Consider the following 19,849-nt stretch of genomic DNA (forward strand, 5'->3'; position numbering starts at 1 on the left):
GCCACACAGTATACACACACACACACACACACACACACACAGAATACACATACACACACTGAAAAGGTACTGGAGAGGCGGGGCAGCTTCAATCTTGTGATTTTTTTTAAAAACACAGATTTTTACATTCTGTCCCTGGTTTTACTGAGGCTGGCAACCCTGATGGGGCCCCCTAGTGACATGGGGCCCTCGGGCAGTGCCCGAGCACCCGAATAGTCAGTCCGCCCCTGTACCTGTCTTTTGCGCCCTGCTTGCCTTTTGGGCACAACTCAGTTCAGGTTTTTTAATGTTAAAGAACACACAAGAATACCGATTCATTTTTGTAAGAGTGTCATCTATTTCTCATTGCAGTTTACCTCTTTCAGAAAACAGCCATTCAGCAAAGAGATAATGAAACCAACCCTGAAAACAACAAACATAGAATTCTTATTTTTTTTTAAACAAAATAAAGTGAAATAATAAAAAAAAACTTTTTTTGTTTCTAAAACCCATGATTAAAACCTGATACAAACAGGGTATTTTTTTTAACCCTTTAGCAGTGACTGTCAAGAAGCCTCAAGTTCCGCAGGCTGCCAAAGAGTTAAGCTATAAGTATATTTATATATATATATATTCTCATATTTAATTTCTCTTTCTCTCTTTACAGCAATCATTGCAAATATAGAAATTTGTATCTGTACAGTGTAATAGTGATCACAGTTTTAAATGCAGCTGTAGGTGTTCAATGAGAGCCTCCTCAAAGTCTGCACTGGAAGACTCAGTTGAAATTAAAATTAACGTAAACAAAAGGAGTTATGTTCCAGTCCTGTTGCTGTTATTTAATGTATTCAATTTTGCTTTGTCCTGCAGAGATGAAGGGAAGGAACGAAATTCCACACGAGTCAAACCACGCAAGTCGGAATATGAAATTACATGCGATTAGGCGTACAGTTCGGACCACTCCCGCTAGCACACTCTTTAAGTCTTTATTTTTTTTGTTGTTGTTTTTTTTTTTATATATATACTTTTGTTTAAAAAAATGTAATTCCTCTTCACAGTTTTAATGTATATATTTTTCTCTGATTTGGTGCATACTCTCACTTGTGAGAGTGAGTTACGTTTTTTTCTGTTGTTTTCATAATATGACATATATATGTATATATTTTTTTCCTTTCCGTTCTTTAAGACAGTTTAGAATAAAAATTAGCTGCTGCTAGTTTGATTTTGGTCCTGTTAACCTCTTTTCCACTAGAGCCCTGCACAGGGCCGTACTCACAATGCTCTGTTGGGCTCTCTGGCTTGGGCAGGGTTAGGAATTCTTAAAGAAAACAAAAAAATTAAGTCACGGGTAGCTGGAGGCAAAGGGAAGAGGTGAGGACTCAGGACTTGTGCTGGGCAGAGACACCCTTCCAGTAGTCTAAGATGTCATGAAGATCCTCATCTTTGGCAAACTGGACCTTTTTGCGCAGGGCGTGGCCGGCTGCCATGTATTCTTCCTCTTTGTGGCGCTTTCGGTGGAGTTTGAAACGCTCCCAGATGCTGTGGGAAGGTTTGCATGTATATTCTGGACTGGAGGAGTAGCTTAGGTTGTGGTAGTGAGGTGAAAGTTGGGAATAAGCCAGTTCCCTGGGTCTGGGCCGGGTTAAAGGTTCCAATATTGAAGTTTTACGCCCTCCCATGTTTTCATGCTGAGGGGGAGGCTGTTGTTGTTGCTGCTGTTGCTCAGGCTGATGTGAGCCCGGATAAGAGTGCCGGTGCTCTGTGTATTGGCGAATCTTTTCAGCTTCTGCTCTCAAGATGGCAGCTGCTGGAGTCACAGTGAGGATGGTGTCAGCAGTTGGGGAAGTCTTCTCAATGTATTTTGTTTCGGATTTGTGTGCTGATCCTTCAGACCGAAAGGATCTGGGGCTGCGGATAGAGCCACTGGAAGATGTGCTAGAGCGTTTTGTTGGTCCTTCCATGCTATGATGCCTCTGTAACGGGTGACCATAACTATCCTTATATACTGGGGAAAGAAAGCCATGTTTGCTGGGTATCTGTTCTGATATTAATACCAGTTGGGGCTCTGCTGTAGACACAGCTCCAGACTTCACCCCTTGGAATGAAGTGGTTTCTGATTTCAAAGCATCTATACAGTTATTAATGATTTGATTAACTTTGTCCACTTCTTTAGCAATAGTGGATATCTCAGCCACAGAACTCTGTGTATCTGAGGCCATTGACAACTCACAATCCCTTCTCTCAGACTGTTCACCAGTTCGTACCTCCATGTAATTCCCTTTAGTGGCCTTAGGTGTCCCACTGGTTTCTATAAGTTTGTACTGCTCCACTTCCCCCACTGACGGCAAATAGGGGATGCGTGACATTGTTTCGGGACCCATCATCTGACCTTGGGACATCTGACTGATACTGGGGGTCTCCATTTCAGGACCATATTTCAGTTCAATTATCGTTTTCTTCATATTACTACCGGCTTTCTTGTGCTTTTCCTCTTTTTGGCGCCTTTTGCGCAGGCAGTAATACACAATCCCCAGAATGATGACCATACCAAACAGGCAGCCAAGGATAGTCATGATATAGTGAGTGGCGGTGGAAGGCGTAGGCACATGTTCTTGTTTGGTATGGCTGCGTGTATAGAAGGCTATGCAGGTGTGGTTGAACCTGAGAGAGTTGCGAATAGATGCGACGCAGTAAGTGTAATTTGTATTGGGTTTCAACCCATCCAACCTAATGGACTCTTTTTCTGACTTCAGGTTCCGAATGTCAGTAAAGAAGCTATTATTGTATTGAACTAGGATGTACATCTTGCTGTAAGGATATGGAATTTCTGCAACTAGAACTGCGTCAGAATGTGTTTCTGTGTTTAAATTAACACTGAGGCTGACTTTGGAATTGGCAGGAGGAGTATAGACATTAATGAGGGGTGTTGTCCCATCTCCAGAAAAACAGTCTTCTTCAGAGCAAGGACTTTCAGGAGGGCCAGTGGTGGCTTGGTACCTTGGAGATATCAAATATGGCATCATAGTGTATGAACCGTCTTTGCACATAGCAGACAGCATGCCAAGAGCATTGCGGTAGTTAGATCTTCCTTGACCCAACAAAAAGTAACCACTGTAGTCCGGGGGGGAATCGCACTGCATTCGGTCAAAGGTACGTGTCATATTTGTGAATATGTCCAGCCACTTTAGGAAGCCCAGAAGCTCACATGAGCAATAGAAAGGATTACTGTACAACTCACACACAGTTAACTTACTGAGGCTTACAAAGGTGTTACTGTCCAGCCTCTGGATCCGATTCATTGACAAGTCAATGTTCATAATGTTTGGGCACTCCCAGAAGGCATTAGGAGTCACAGTTTCAATGAGGTTCGCTTGGAGGTAGAGATACTCCAACTTGCCCAGCCCCCTAAGAATTCCCTCTGTGAGATTTCTTAATCTATTGTAGCCAAGCTGGAGCACCTGCAGATTGAACTGACCAGCAAAGGCTCCATCTTCAATGTAGGACACCTCATTCTTGGTGAGGTTGAGGTACGTCAGGTTACCAAATCGGCTTAGTGAAGAGTAGTGGACGCTCTTTATTTTATTCTCATTGAGCCGAAGGTCCACAATGGTGCTATTAATGTGCTGTGGTATAGACTCATAAGGTGGCTGGTTTTGACTGCAAATAGCTAGCCAAACAAAACCCTTGTCTCCTTCGATCAGCCAGCAGTCTCCCTGTACTTGTTCAGTATATAAAAGGGCAAATAGAACAAACATCCATAAACAGAGTTCTGGCATTTCTATTTCTTTGTGAACTGCCATTGTGAATTATGCTCCAGAACCTAAACTCATTGGTATGTTTAAGTTTTGTGAAATACAGTAAATTATAAAATGAAGGAGAATTTCCCTTTTTTCACTTTTCTCCGCATCTGTACAATATAAAGTGTTCTGAACATTGAGCGTTAATGTCAGTTCTTGCCAGAGGAAGACTTGGGATGAGTCGAACACTACTCTGTAGGTGCATTGGAAGCAAATTCCTTGTGCATATTGAAGTCTGAATCTGGAGTCCCTAAAGACGAAGACACTTTTGCTGGTTGATCTCTAAAATTATTCAGTAATTTGCAGGCCCTTCCTTTTCAGCCACTGGCATTCCATATTCAAGCTTTTTTTCTTCTCAGTAACTGAAGTTTTCACAGTGCTCCAAAAGTCTTCCTGAAAAAAAATAAAAAAATAATGCATATATGAGTATGTATGGTTGTTTCTTTCTATCGTTCAAAACATTTGTGATTGAAAAATAACAGAAAAGTCTCAGTACAGATATTAACTGATGATGCATTGCAAATCTAACATTCAGATGGAGTTGTTGCAATAAAGATAATTACCTAGCAGTTCATATTATAGTAAACAATAAAACCTTCAGCTCCTTTGTTGTATTCATATTTTAAAAAAGAAAGTTTGTTCAAACATAGCATATATATGCTAGGTAAAAACACACTGGAGGATAAAATTTTGAAAATTGAAAAAATAAAAGTTATAATAGCTGATATAATGCTTCCAGGCTTAATGAATGGATAGACAAGTTTAAAGAGTTAGTAAAGGAAAAGAAAATTTCATTTAAAATAACAAACATGTTATACTTACCTCCACTGTGCAGGTTCTCTTTTTTTCTCGTCGAGATTCTGGCCATATTTCCAGACGAGAAACCTGAAAGCCTCGTACACACGAACGGGAATCTCGGCAAGAAGCAGTTTTCTTGCTGGCTTTTGCAGAGAAAACCGGTCATGTGTACGAGGCTTTAGACCTTGAAACTTTGTGCACTGCACCACTGCCAATCACAGCCATCAGAGATCCCCCTTTACTTTGTTTTGGCACAACCCCATCCCACTCAATCTCCTCACTGATCACCTTATATGTCCCCAATGTATAAAGAAACATGTATATTATGTCAGATGGTGAATGGCTACATCCAACTATGCCAGAACATTCCTGAGCCTTCTTTAGTTCTACACCCAGGAATCTATAGTACTCTGCTGGATGTAAGAAGTAAACCTTTCATTGAATTCTTGGAAATCCCTAATAAATGCAGCTTTGCCTCTGTACAAATATACCTATGAATCCAGAGGTTGCTTATGCAAATTCACTATGTACTATGTAACAAAAATATGGTATGCTTGGCTTATGTTAAAAGGCAGTAATTCAACTCTATTATAGTGCCCTCCCTTTCTTTATTGATCTTCTAGACCCCTTTTGGCAGTAGACCCCCTCAGGCTGATCCTGCTTTAGTAAGTAGTATCATAACCAATATAACATTGATCTTAAAGGGGTTGTAAAGGTAAATGTTTTTTCACCTTAATGCATCCTATGCATTAAGGTGGAAAAAAATCCGATGGTACCAGCCCCCCCCCGAACCACCGTTTTACTTACCTGACCCCTCGAAAGTCCCACGCGCGTCCATGTGATTGTCTTCGGTTCCCAGCCTGGCCGTTGATTGGCTAGGCTGGATGGATTGATAGCAGCGCAGCCATTGCCTGGTGCTGCTGTCAATCACAGCGGGTGACGCGGCGCACCAGGGGTGGGGCCGAGTGATACAGTTGGCAGCTATGCCTGCCGCTGTATCACGGGAGCGCGCTCGCAAAAGCTTTCCACCATGGGAGATCGCTTGCATGAAGGTAGAAAGCTTTTGCGAGGAGGAGCTGAGACAGCCGCCGAGTGACCCCAGAAGACAGGGTTTACGAGACACTCTGTGCAAAACGAGCTGCACAGTGGAGGTAAGTATAACATGTTTGTTATTTAAAAAAAAAAATGTCTGCCTTTAGTGACCCTTTTACAATTCCTCTTTAGAGGAGTGGACCATTTATGGTACCGGATTACCATACAAGGGTTGTTACAACTGGGTAGTTTGGAGCATTTGTTCAATAATTGATTAAAAATCCTACATCTTTGGGTTACACATTTTTTATTTCTTGTAGGAATGAGTAATTCAGAGTGCAACCGCTCTTTGTGACACCTTGTACCTTACAAGTCAGGGAATTGTCCTAAAGAGCTGATAACAATAGCCAATAACTACTGTACTTTATTATATTCTTGTATGCTTGGATAGGTATTGCATATGGTAAGATATTGGGATAAGAGTAGGTTGGGCCTTCTTCCTTCAAATGATGTTGTACTGTATTAGGCTGTGTCCTTAAATTGATACTGACCACACACTGTTCAATTTACATTATCCCTTCTCTTTCTGTATGTGGATGATGGCACTGTAATTCTTTTAATAAATAAACATCAAGGTATCTTTTTTCCTAATTGATATACAGCTGTCCCATGAACCAGCTCTTTGCCAGTCTGTCTGTAGGGAAACAGTGGCAGGAGGAGCTTCTTGTCCTCTGCTACTGGTTACATTTTAAAAATAATAAAAAAAAAACAGCCTTTGGAATACAGAGTTAAAATGAATAATTAATATCAATTAACCGTTTTAAATTGTCATACAAATATTTGAAATCAAATCTTAATTATTTTTTTGCAATAACATGGTGTGGGCTGATTTATGCCAGTCACAGGCTGTGTCACTCCCCTCCAGCCAGTATCTCAGAATAACAGGGAGATGGCACCTCCTTCAATTAAGATGTAATATCACTCCTCCATTGTGTTGAGCTTGTTAGTGGGCATGGAGGTGAAGTGTAACTTACCACTGTGTATACACCCACATGTGCCACTCTATAGTCACATGGGCTGCCCAGATGTGATAGGGAGGAAATGTTTAGGGTAGAAAATACACTGAAAACTGACTGAGCATGTGCAGAGCTGCCAACACTGCTCGGAAAAATCCCCAATTGCATTGGGGACATTGACAGGAGGGGGACAAAAAGAAGAGCAGGGTCAACCATTTTTTTTTAAAAATACAGAAAATGTATCTTAGGCCCTGTACACACGACCGGTTTTCTCGGCAGAATTCAGCAAGAAACTCGATGGGAGACGTATTCTGCCGAGAAAACCGGTCGTGTGTACACTTTTCGCCGAGAAACCCGTCAGGAAACTCGTCGAGCCAAAAAGAGAGCATGTTCTCTATTTCCTCATTGGGCAATGGAAACATTTGGCTCAACAAGTTTTTTGACAGCCGAACAAGGAACTCGACGAGCAAAACGATGTGTTTTGCTCGTCGAGTTTCTCGGCCGTGTGTACGCGGCCTTATAGTGACCAAGTGAGTATGAACATCATTAAAAACACAATTTATTATTAGTTTTTAATGATGTGGGTTTAATGACACTTTAACACAAATCTGTACCTGCAAGTAATGCCCGTACACACGATCTGACCTTTGTCCAACCAAATTCACATCGGAATTCCGACGGAATTCCATCGGAGGAAAAGAGAACATGTTCTCTATGTAAACTCCAATGGAATTACTCGGATGGGGCATACACACGGTCAGAATTTCCGATGGAGAAAGTCCGTCTGACTCTTTCCATCAGAAATTCCGATCATGTGTACAGGGCATTAGTGTGCCAGGATAATCTTTGCCTATCCCACATTACAATAGCCTAAAGAGTCTACAATAGCCCTTGCAGAGTCTTGTGAGAGGTCTAGAATCTGGTACTGAAAGAAAATTACATTTTAAAGCATGTGGTTAATGAACACCACGTAGAATGACCTTGAGTGTGACCTCCAATGCTAACATAAATGTGTTTAATGCCTAACGTTACAAATCTTAGGCAATTCATTTATATCTTCGTCTTGTGTATACAAGTCTCTCCCTCACCCAAAATGACTTTCGCTTGCCACACAGACTTGTGTAATAAACACATTTGATCAGGAGTAGAGTTTAATTTCAGCTCATTAGAGCAAGCAATTTGACGGTTATTTGCTTTCCAAAGTGTGAATGGAATGGTAGCATTAAGAAAAGAGAAACATAAGAAGGCTAATCTCACAGTTTACTGGATTGCTGTGACATGTCTGGGGAGTGCAGACCTTGTTTCAGACCAAAGGATATTTCTTTCATACTTCTGTTTTGCCGAGGAACACATACTCTGAGGAGATCTGTTACGTGCCGTTATGGGAAGCCAGCCAGCTAGCAGCAATTATTGCTTTCACAGACAGCAAGAAATGGATTTGTCTTTCTGTATTAAAGCTAAATAGCACAGGAAAAGTTTAAGCTTAATTACAGCAAGCTGTACATGACTGTAAATTGTCATCACAATGGAATGAACATAATATAATATATGAAACTGTGGTCTGCTGCCACGAGACACTGTAGCAGGACCTGACTGCCCATCTGGCCGTGATCACATATACCAGAAGGGCTGGTGTGTCTTAAAGCATATTTTTGCCAGTGGAAACTGCTGAGGCCTCCCCTGGCTCACCTAAAACAGTTCTGTGCTTTGCCCAATCAGGACAAAGCAACAGGTTTCCTTAAAGCATAACTCCACTTTTGTTGAGAAAAAAAAAACATTTCCCTCTGGGTGATCTATGTAGGATTTTAACAAACGTTGCAGATTTCTACCTTTTCTTATTATGAAGAAATCTCTGTGTGTTTGCCAGTGTCCATGTGGGAAAGGGAATCTAATGGGAGTGGTTTCCTAATTATCAACCAGCTGCTGCACCTGCAGGACACTAATGAGGAAATCTGATCGGCCTGCATCGCTTTAGATGTGATTTCCTTTTTGGGATGACATTTTTGTTGCAGGGGATGCCTGAAATCGGACTTACAGGCAGTCCCTGGGTTACAAAAAAGATAGCGTCTGTATATTTGCTTGTAAGTTGGAACAGGTACATTTTGGGTTGTTGTGAAAACAAGGATTAGTGATAAACCTTCAGTGGAGACACCATTTTCCCATGATAACTCTTACAGGACTGAATTTTCCTTCTGAAGCCTCGTACACACGTTCAAGGAACTCGACAGGCGAAACACATCGTTTTGCTCGTCGAGTTCCTTGTGAAGCCGCCGAGGATCTCGGTGAGCCAAATTTTTCCATTCCCGACGAGGAAAAAGAAGACATGCTTTCTTTTTGGCCCGACGAGATCCTCTACGGTTTCCTCGTCGAAAAATGTACACACGACCGGTTTCCTCGGCAAAAAAAAAACCCAGCAAGCTTCTTGCTGGTTTTTGCCGAGAAACTGGGTCGTGTGTACGAGGCCTTAGAGGTAGATATCCTCTCACTTACTGTTGTCCCCCTCTGTTTGTAAGTAGGATGTTTGTAACTTGGGGACTGCCTGTATATCTAAAGTGCAGAATTCTGGGAAAATCAGTGAGCCAATCACACAAGCAGGAAATTATGTTTCTGGGGGGCATTCTGTACACATTCTGTAGACAGAACACCTCCAGGTAGCCATTTTGCATTTTCAGAAATTTACAGCGGCTGCAGATGGAAAAGGAAAGGGGAACCCTGTGGTAGCTCTAACTCAGACGGACATACAGCTCAAGCTCGGATTAGGCTCAGGGCTAGGGCAGGAAAACAGAGCATCAGGACAGTGCAGAGAGGGTAATGCCGCGTACACACGACCATTTTTAATGTCATGGGAAAAACAACGTTTTTCTCTGCATGATTCTTGTCAATCGTGAAAAAAAAAAGGCTCGAGCAAAGCGCGGTGACGTACAACATGTACAACGGAACTATAAAGGGGAAGTTCCATTCGAGTGGCGCCACCTTTTGGGCTTGATTATGCAAATTTCCCTTCTCATAACTTGCTTCTGAGCATGAGCGTTTTTTCCCCCGTCGTTAAAGCCTACACACGACCATTTTTCACGACGTGAAAAACGTCGAGAATAAATAGAGCATGTTCTAAATTTTTAATGCCCTTTTTAATGCCCATTTTTCACGTCGTGAAAAATGCTCTGGAGCTTTTTAGAAAAACCCATCACTTTATCCGAATGGTCAAAGTGACAGTCCTAAATGTTGCCCATAACATGCATGATTCCTGTTTTTTTGACCAGCACCTAACTTTCCAAAGTCAATCTACCAAACCACACTTGGGGCCGGATTCAGAAAAGAGAAAGATGACGTATCTCCTGAGTGTGGTCAGTCGTATCTATGCGCCTGATTCAGAGAATCAGTTACGCATTGATATCCCTAAGATCCGACAGGTGTAAGTGTCTTACACCGTCGTATCTTAGGCTGCATTTTCTGGCTGGCCGCTAGGTGGCGCTTCCGTTTGTTTACGCAAGGAATATGCAAATTAGTATTTACGCCTATTCAGAAACGAACGACCGCCTGGCGCTTTTTTTTTACGTCGTTTGCGTTCTGCTTTTTCCGGCGTAAAGTTACCCCTGCTGTATGAGGGGTATGTGCGGCGTATCCTATGTTAAGTATGGCAGTCGTTCCCGTGTTGGATTTTGAAAATTTTACGTTGTTTTTCGTAAGTCGTTTGCGAATAGGGCTGGACGTCATTTACGTTCACGTCGATTCCAATACGTCCTTGCGGCGTACTTTGGCGCAATCAGAGCTTTTTTTCTTAGAAAATAGGTGCAGGAACTCAACCACGACCCCGTTCAGATTTCACAAACAGTAGAAGGGTCTTAAAGGAGCATTAAATACCAGGATTGCATTACATACAGAGTGCAGAGTTCAGGGGGTTACACACAGAATGCAGAGCTGTGACTTGTACACACAGTAACCAGACTTCTGTGTTTACAAGTGATTGTGGTGAGCGGGCACCAAAGGGTCTGAGCCAGAGGTTGTGGAACTCAGTTCCCCCAAGTTCCCCCTGAAAAAAAGCCCTGGGCGCAATGCACACTGGGATATTTTACAGACGGCGCATGCGGCGTTAAAAAAAATGTAAAATACGTGGGGGTCAAGACAAATTTAAATACTACACGCCCCAACATCCCCATTTGAATTACGCGGCCTTACGCCGCAACACATACGTTACGCCGCCGTAAATAAGGGCGAAAGTTCTTTCTGAATACAGAACTTGTACCCAAAGTAACAGCGGCGTAACGTATCATACGCTACGCCGCGCATAAAGATAGGCGTTCGGATCTGAACCCGGCCCTTGTAGTTTTTCACTGCTGGCCTCAGTCTGTCAGCCTTTTTTTCCCCAAATCATTTTTCTTTCAGTGGTTTCTCTATTTCGAAGTCGTAGCCATTGTTTATTTAGATAGATAATTCATCACTGAAAATCTTGTGCAGAAGTTAGATGGTTAAAGCCAGCTCCACTCTCTGACCTAATTGCTGCTTTGCTATTAGAAACAAAATGGAAGACTCACCCAAGCAGAGTAACAGAGAAATTAAAATGATGAATTACAAATTATAAATGTTTAATCAGGCATGCACAAAGAGAGGGGATTTGTATATTTTTTAATCGTAAAAAGGCACCAAAAGTTAAAGGCAAGAACAGGCCATCCATTTGCCTGCAATAATTCAAGCAGACAGCTCTGAGATGGCACAGAAAACCTTTATTAATGATTAAATATACCTGAAACAGCTCAGTGTACATTCATCAACTGTCAGGCGCCAGGAAAGTGGATGGTATCCAACTTGTATATGAACTATCTAGATGGAGATAGGACGCAACCATGTACAAACACTAGTTGGGTGGGAGATATTGGGCTTTATTTATAAAGAGAGGCATAAATACTAACATTGGGTTTGCAAGCTATGCGATTCCAGCAGTCATTTGTCTATTGCTTGTAAGAAAATGAAAGGCTCTGATTAGTTCCTAAAGGTAATGCAGATCATTTTATTTAAAAAAAGAGGCCCCTTTTACCCTTTAATACTCAAGACTCCTGACTCTGTCATACAAATAACACTGCAGTACATACCTATAGTAACCTATAACACCCACCTGTTAAAGGGTAACTCCGCTTTTGTGGAAGAAAAATATAGCAAATAAAATAGAAAATAATAAAGCATATACAATTACTAAGCAAGCCATATTGTAATTTTAACTTTCCTTTTTTAAAGGGGTTGTAAAGGTTTGTTTTTTATTTTCTAAATAGGTTCCTTTAACCACTTAACCCCAGGACCATATTGCTGGTCAAAGACCAGAGCACTTTTTGCGATTCGGGACTGCGTCGCTTTAACTGACAATTGCGCGGTCGTGCGACTGGGCTCCCAAACAAAATTGGCGTCCTTTTTCCCCCACAAATAGAGCTTTCTTTTGGTGGTATTTGATCACCTCTGCAGTGTTTAGTTTTTGTGCTATAAACAAAAATAAAGCGACAATTTTGAAAAAAATGAATATTTTTTACTTTTTGCTATAATAAATATCCCCAAAAAAAAACTTTTTTTTCCCTCAGTTTAGGACGATACGTATTCTTCTACATATGTTTCGTAAAAAAAATCGCAATAAGCGTTTATTGATTGGTTTGCGCAAAAGTTATAGCGTTTACAAAATAGGGGGTATTTTTATGGCATTTTTATTAATATTTTTTTTTTACTAGTAATGGCGGCGATCATCAATTTTTTTTCGGTACTGCGACATTATGGCGGACACTTCGGACACTTTTGACACATTTTTTGGGACCATTGGCATTTTTATAGCGATCAATGCTATAAAAATGCATTGGATTACTATAAAAATGCCACTGGCAGTGAAGGGGTTAACACTAGGGGGCGGGGAAGGGATTAAGTATGTTCCCTGGGTGTGTTCTTACTGTAGGGGGGGTGGACTGACATGGGGAAATGAATGATCTTCTGTTCATACATTGTATGAACAGAAGATCAGCATTTCTCTCCCTGACAGGACCGGGAGCTGTGTGTTTACACACACAGCTCTCGGTCCTCGCTCTGTAGCGAGCGATCGTGTGCGCACGGGAGTCGGGGGCGAGCGGGGGGCACGCGCGCGCGCCTCCGGCAGGGCGAGCGGGGGGCGCGTGCCTCAGGCGCTTCGCGCCACTATTGGCTGCTGGGCGAGGTGACGTATAGCTACGTGCTCTCGCTCAGCAGAGCCAACCTGCTGCCGTAGAACTGCGGCGGCTGGTCGGCAAGCAGTTAAGCTAGTGCATTGTTGGTTCACTCACCTTTTCCTTCAATCTCCCTTTCTAAATGTTTTTTTTTCTTTGTTTTCTTTGTCTGAATTTCTCACTTCCTGTTCCTCCTCAGTAAGCTGTTCTGGCTGACTAACCCACCGCCAGATGATGGTGGCAAGCTTACTGAGGAGAAACAGGAAGTGAGAAATTCAGACAAAGAAAAACAACATTTAGAAGGGAAATAGAAGGAAAAGGTAAGTGAACCAACTATGCACTAGCTTAAAGGAACCAATTTAGAAAATAAAAAACAAACCTTTACAACCCCTTTAAGCACCTCCTAACCAGGCCTTTTCTGTTAAAATCAGTATTTTTTTGCTTGAAAATTACTTATAACCCCCAAATATTATACATTTTTTTTATCAGAGACCCTAGGGAATAAAAAGGTGATCATTGCAATTTTTTATTTCCTACGGTATTTGCGCAGCGGTTTTGCAAATATTTATTTTTTGGAAAAAATACACTTTAATGAATAAACAATTATTATTTACCCCAATTTTTTTGTATAATATGAAAGATGATTTTATGCCAAATAAATAAAAACCTAACATGTTACGCTTTAAATTTGCGCACGCTCATGGAATGGTGACATACTACAGTACACTGTACTTAAAAATCTCTATAGACGTCGTTGTTAAACGCCTTTACAGGTTACTTGTTTAGAGGTACAGAGGACATTTGGTGCTAGAATTATTACTCCCGCTCCAATGTTCGTGGCGATATCTGACATATGTGGTGCGAATACCGTTTACATATGTGTGTGCGAGTTACGTATGCGATCGCTTCTGCACTCGAGCACTTAAAAAAATAAATCGTATTTATTTAATTTTTGATTTTTACACTGTGCCTTTATTTTATTTATTTTTTGATCACTTTTATTCCTATTACAAGGAATGTAAAAATCCCTTGTTATAGAAAAAGACCTAAAATCTCATCTTTGCTTTAAAAAAAAAAATGTTTATTTACTTCCAGCCTGGAACGGATGTAATGTCATGACGTCGCTCCAGTCCTCCAAGGCCATAGAGGCTCATGAGCTGCTGGGATGGTTTCTGAAGCACTGGGAGGGGACGCCCCCTGCCACTCTCTGGTGTGTCTCACTCTTACCATTTCCTGCCGGTTCACCCAAGAAATGATCCAATGGTGCGGCCGGCTTCTCCTATAGGCAATCAAAAAGTAATTTTCAAACTTGCAGCTCAATTGCTTGCTATCTGGGTGGTAGCTTTTTGAACCTCAATGGATCTAAAATTCGCTGAGCTGAAGAAAACCTCAAATATACGGCATTTATTTGTTACTCCACTTATTTATTTGCAGCCATTGCAAGCTGCTTTGAGTCCTATAAAAATAGATGAATTTTGGTACCCCATAGACATTGATTTTTCCTTCAGCCTTTAGATCATGCTGTGCACATAGCAAAAACATGATCTGCAGCACAAATAAGAAAACGCTATGTACTAGAGGTGTTGGGGTTATCAGAAGTTACATTCAGTAGATCTCTTCATATCCCCAGAGATAAGCCATAGCTCAGATGCATGTTGAAGATGGACAGGTCGCTTACTATTTTCATGGGTTTTCTTACAATGCTTTTGGGTAGAGATTGCAGTTCTTGCTACAAAGCATTTTAATATACAGCCTCCCTTTTCAGCATCAACATATGTGATGCTTAAAGCGGGAGTTCACCCATTTGTAAAAAAAAATTTGTTCTCCCCTTAGCTTCCTGCTCGTTCGGTCTAGGGGAATCGGCTATTTGTATTAAAATATGAGCAGTACTTACCCGTTTTCGAGCTGCGTTCCTTCTTGAGTGACAGCCTTCCGAGAGGCTTCCGACGGTCGCATCCATCGCGTCACTCGTAGCCGAAAGAAGCCGAACGTCGGTGCGGCTCTATACTGCGCCTGCGCACCGACGTTCGGCTTCTTTCGGAAAATCGTGACGCGATGGATGCGACCATCGGAAGCCTCTCGGAAGCCTGTCAATCAAGAAGGAACGCCCATTCCCGAAGCCCATACCCGGAAGCGACGGAAAGGATGCATCTCGTAAACGGGTAAGTACTGCACATATTTTAAAATAAATAGCCGATTCCCCTAGTAAAAACGAGCAGGAATCTAAGGGGGAAAAGTGCCCTCTAAGGGTGAACCCCCGCTTTAAGTATCCCCAATCAGAGAATGGTGCTGTAAACATGGACCCGGTTTTCACGTAGAAGCGCGCATCTTTGTGCGGGCGTAACGTATCCTATTTACATTACGCCGCCGCAACTTTGACAGGCAAGTGCCGTATTCTCAAACCAAAGTTGCGGCGGCGTAGCGTAAATAGGCCGGCGTAAGCCCGCCTAATTCAAATGTGGAAGATGTGGGCGTGTGTTATGTAAATTTAATGTGACCCCACGTAAATGACGCTTTTTACGAACGGCGCATGCGCCGTCCGTGAAAGTATCCCAGTGCGCATGCTCCAAATTAACCCGCAAGAAGACAATGCTTTCGACGTGAACGTAAATGACGCCCAGCCCTATACGCAAACGACGTAAAATGTGAAAAATTCGTCCATACTTAACATTGGTACGCCTCATCTACGCCTCATATAGCAGGGGTAACTTTACGCCGGGAAAAGCCTAACGTAAACTGTGTATCTGTACTGCATCGGCCGGGCATACTGTACGTTCGTGAATTGGCGTATCTAGCTGATTTACATATTTCTAGGCGTAAATCAGCGTACACGCCCCTAGCAGCCAGAGTAAATATGCAGTTAAGATACAAAGACGTAGGAGACTTACGCTGGTCGTATCTTATACAAATTCTGGCGTATCTGATTCTTTGAATCAGGCGCCTAGATACAACAGCTCAGACTCAGAGATACGACGGCGTATATGGAGATACGCCGGCGTAACTCATACGAGAATCTGGGCCTTGGAGTTTATTACGCACGTGTTTCCAAAAAAAAATACATTTAACAGATAAAAGTACTGTACATTTTTAGAGATTTCTTTAGATAAAGAGGCAACCAGGTGCATTGGATAAATGTCAGACAAACATTAGCCATTCAACGGGTCAGTGGTATCCCCAACATTTTCACGTTTGACTGGAGTGCACCTTTGAAGGCTGAGTGTTGTAGTCCTGGGAGGTATAATTAGTAACATATGTCTAGGCTGCTTGTATGGTAAACACAGCCATACATCAAAGTTTTTAGTATTTTATGTTAAAGGCCCAATACCTAAATACCTGTAATGACAGTATCTTAGTTAATGACCTCCCTTTTTTTATTTTACACCTTAATTTATATTTTTCTCCTCATTTATTTGGAGACCAAGTTGTCCAACAACATTTGCAGATATAGGATTGGGACAAACCAAATTACACTACAGGAAGTTTCTACAATGGTCAGCTTTATTTAACATGATTTAAACTATAGTGTTAGCTAGACTTGTTCTCCAAATGTCCACAAAATACATGTTCCTTTACAAAACAGAAGCATGAAAGTATATCTAAAACTACATGTCCATCCAAGGCGACACTATCAAAACAATGACAATACTGTTGTGTGATTTCACTGCAAAGAGCGCGGCTCACGCCTCGTACACATGACCAGTTTTCCCGACGGGAAAACTGCCATGTTTGATTTTTGTCGGGAAAACCGGCCGTGTGTATGCTCCATAGCAGTTTTTCAGACGAGAAAACTGCCCGCAAAAAAATTAGAACCAGCACTCTCTCGTGTGTACTGTAGGCTTTTCCGAGGGGAAAAAAAAACTGTGCATGCTCAGAATCAAGTATGAGATGGGAGCGCTCGTTCTGGTAAAACTAGCATTCGGAATGGAGATAGCACATTCGTCTCGCTGTAACGGACTGAAAAGCACGAAAACTAAGAAGCGCGAATCGTCTCTCACCAAACTTTTACTAAGACAAGGATCAGCAAAAGCAGCCCAAAGGGTGGCGCCATTTGAATGGAACTTCCCGTTTATAGTGCCGTCGTATGCGTTGTACGTCACCGCGCTTTGGTCAGGCAGGATTTGGCATGATCATCTGTATGCAAGGCAGACTGGAGAGAAATCATGTCGGGAAAACTTTTTTTTTTTTCCTGACACAAAAACCGGTCGTGTGTACAAGGCATGATACTGGCCGTATCAACACGTAATAAAATAATGTTACTGAGGGACTCAGAAAAACAAAAAATCATGCGTTAGACCTCATGCACTAGGCCGTACAGATGCTGTACAGCGTGCAGAGCATGCATAATCACTTTTCTAGGACTGGCTGCCATTGCATACAGTCTACCATTAGAAATGAATTAGAAGATGCATCTGTACACAGTTAAGTGCCAGGGTTGCATAAAGAACACTCATGTGCACTGACATATGCTCTGAATACAATTAGTGTGCATTCAGAACTTACGTTTGTGTGCATGCGTTTGGTTTTCACAACCATTGGGGCATAACCGCATATACCGGCATCTTCTAATTCATCTAAGTGGGCGGCTGTATGAAGTAGCAGCGGGTCCCAGGAGAGGTTCTGCACAGTGCGACTGTGTGTATGAGGTCTTAATGCTATTGGCACACTGCATATACTGTATGTAATTGTTTACATTTACCCATTGTTTCACTTTAAATGGCCTGGGTTAGCTGGTCCAAACTAAACGCAAACTCTGTTTATCTTAAGGTAAGTTTACTCTCTACAGCAATTCTCAGCCTCAACACTTAGAAAACTCAAGTATTTTGTTCTAAGGTTTTTACATGAAGCACTGAACATGATGAAGAGCGAGATACTTGGATTCTGAAGTGTTCTTGTGTCTTCTGGCATATTGCTGCCACTTTAAGTCCTATCACCTCTGTGAAGCGAATGTTCCCCCAGCACCTATTCTTACATAATTAGATTTGCATCCTGTTAAAACAGTTCCAGTGTGCTTGTTTTGTGGTTATCTCTAATGTCCTCCTGAATTGAGAGTTAATTACATATTACTGTTAACATGGTTTACACCTTACCAACGACATATGCAGCCATTTCAAACTCGCACAAATAAAAAGATCAGTCTACTGAACCCAATTTAAGAATTACATTGGCATGGCCAAATTATTGATTCTGTCAGTGGGAGGCAGAGGTGAGGAGAAGTTGGATGGTGGTCACATTCATGTATGCATGTAGTCATTAAACAATCACATCTATCCTTCTGGTCATCTGATATCTGGAGAATGTCTGCTGCTTTATAAATTTACTTGGACCTCAGATAGTGTTATTACCTTCGGTCGAAAGCTACATATCCTGTACAATATGTATACCCTATAAAGTCACCTATAAATCTCCATTACAAAAAAAGGTTCCAATCAGTGGTGGCCACTCATGCAGGGCTGACGGACGGCGCCCCCCTATCCATGCGTCCGGCTCCCTAATCTACATGCACTGTACACATGTTTTTTTCCCTTTTTTTGGAAGCACACAAGGCTTCCTGAGGCTCTAATTGGCTTAAAAAAAAGGGTGGGCTCGGGGCACAGAGCACTGCACCCTGAGCCCACCCAGTTGTGTGACATTGGCAAATTAATATTCACTAATGTCTTCCTGTTTTTCCTCCTGGCCAATCAGCTGGCCCTGAGGCACCATTTGGCTGGGAGTCCTAAGAAACCATTGGCCAGATTCCTGGACTCCTTATTGACCGGGAGGAGACCACCAGGTCTCGGGGGCGGGACTCGGGAAGAGAGAAACATGGATGAAGGTACGTGCAGCCCTGGTTCACACTGGGTACGATTTGGAATGATTTGAGATGCGATTTGACATGTCAAATCGCATCTCAAATCGGCGGCAATTGTCGGCAATGGCACTGTCCTAATCAGTGCGACGCCGCATCTGCGATTTCAAAAAGTAGTTCCTGTACTACTTTTTGTGATTTCGGGCCGCGATTTACATTAAATTGCGGCCGAAATCGCGGCAAATCGCGGCAAAATCGCGGCCACGAAATTTTGAATTCGCAGCAGTGTGAACCTAGGCTCAGGGCTGGAGGGCAACAGGCAAGCAATCGAAGTGGCTTATGACGAGGTGGGTAGCGACAATCGATTGAGCGACGGGGGATGTGGTTTGGTGGTGGTCTCATAGATGGATGGCTGGCTGGGGGGGGGGGGGGGGCACCCCCAGAAAATTTGAGCACCAGCTGCCACTGGTTCCAATAACTGCTTTCCACTCTTGGAATCAGTTTTTGACTCAACTATTCATTCCCTGTTTGGTTCTCAATACGTTCCAGGTTTGCTGAATAAATATCCATACAATGATTTCCAGCAATGTACTTGAACTGCCCTGACTTCGGTAAAGTGAATTCTAGTGGTCATATATTGCTTTGCTCTGTAACTATCTTCTACTTATATCTTCAATACATTTTTTTGAAGGGTAGACATTTCTTCCATTTAGAAAGACATATGTGACTGCAAAAGTTGCAGACTCTAAAAGACAGGATGCATTTCAACCCATACATGACCCAATAATCACAAGTAACTCTTGTATCTGCGGCATTGCTACAAAAAACCCCACCAGCATACCTATAAATATTTTCATATGCACAGTTGGGACACTTTGATGTTCCATTCCTAACCGCCACAAACCTATTTTTTTCACCTCCGTCTCCAACTGACTTTGGGACAGCAGACTAACATTAAAGGAAGATTTTTGTTACACATTTTATACAGACTGAACTACTTGCTGAATTATTTTTAAAGCAGAACGTCTGCAAGTACTCACCTCTGGTCCAGCGATGCAATGTACACAAGCCAACTTGTTGGTGCTGACTTCTCCCTGGCTTCTTCAAGGTGTTGGGTCTTTGGCCATCTTAATTAGCCAATGGGGAATGCACATGGAAATGCATTCATCTTGGCACCAATGTATGCTAAGAATGTACACTGGGCTGTACATTCTATAGACAATTGAAGGTAGGTAAGCCTCATCTGCAAAAAAGTCTGCCTGCTCACAGTTT

The 19,849-nt window shown here is 42.2% G+C and overlaps 1 protein-coding gene across 2 annotated transcripts in view; it reads right to left on the reverse strand.

Moving 5' to 3' along the window:
• Positions 1-313: 313 nt before the first annotated feature.
• Positions 314-19,849, reverse strand: part of ELFN1 (extracellular leucine rich repeat and fibronectin type III domain containing 1) — a 160,993-nt gene continuing 141,457 nt past the window's right edge. For both annotated transcript variants that reach the window (XM_040356693.1, XM_040356692.1), the window contains one exon: positions 314-4,169. In XM_040356693.1, the coding sequence (XP_040212627.1) occupies positions 1,359-3,779 (2,421 nt within the window). In that variant the 5' untranslated portion in view covers positions 3,780-4,169 and the 3' untranslated portion in view covers positions 314-1,358. The remainder of the gene's footprint in view (positions 4,170-19,849) is intronic.

The sequence above is a fragment of the Rana temporaria genome, chromosome 6 (assembly GCF_905171775.1).
Source record: "Rana temporaria chromosome 6, aRanTem1.1, whole genome shotgun sequence".
In the NCBI taxonomy this organism is placed as follows: Eukaryota; Metazoa; Chordata; class Amphibia; order Anura; family Ranidae; genus Rana; species Rana temporaria.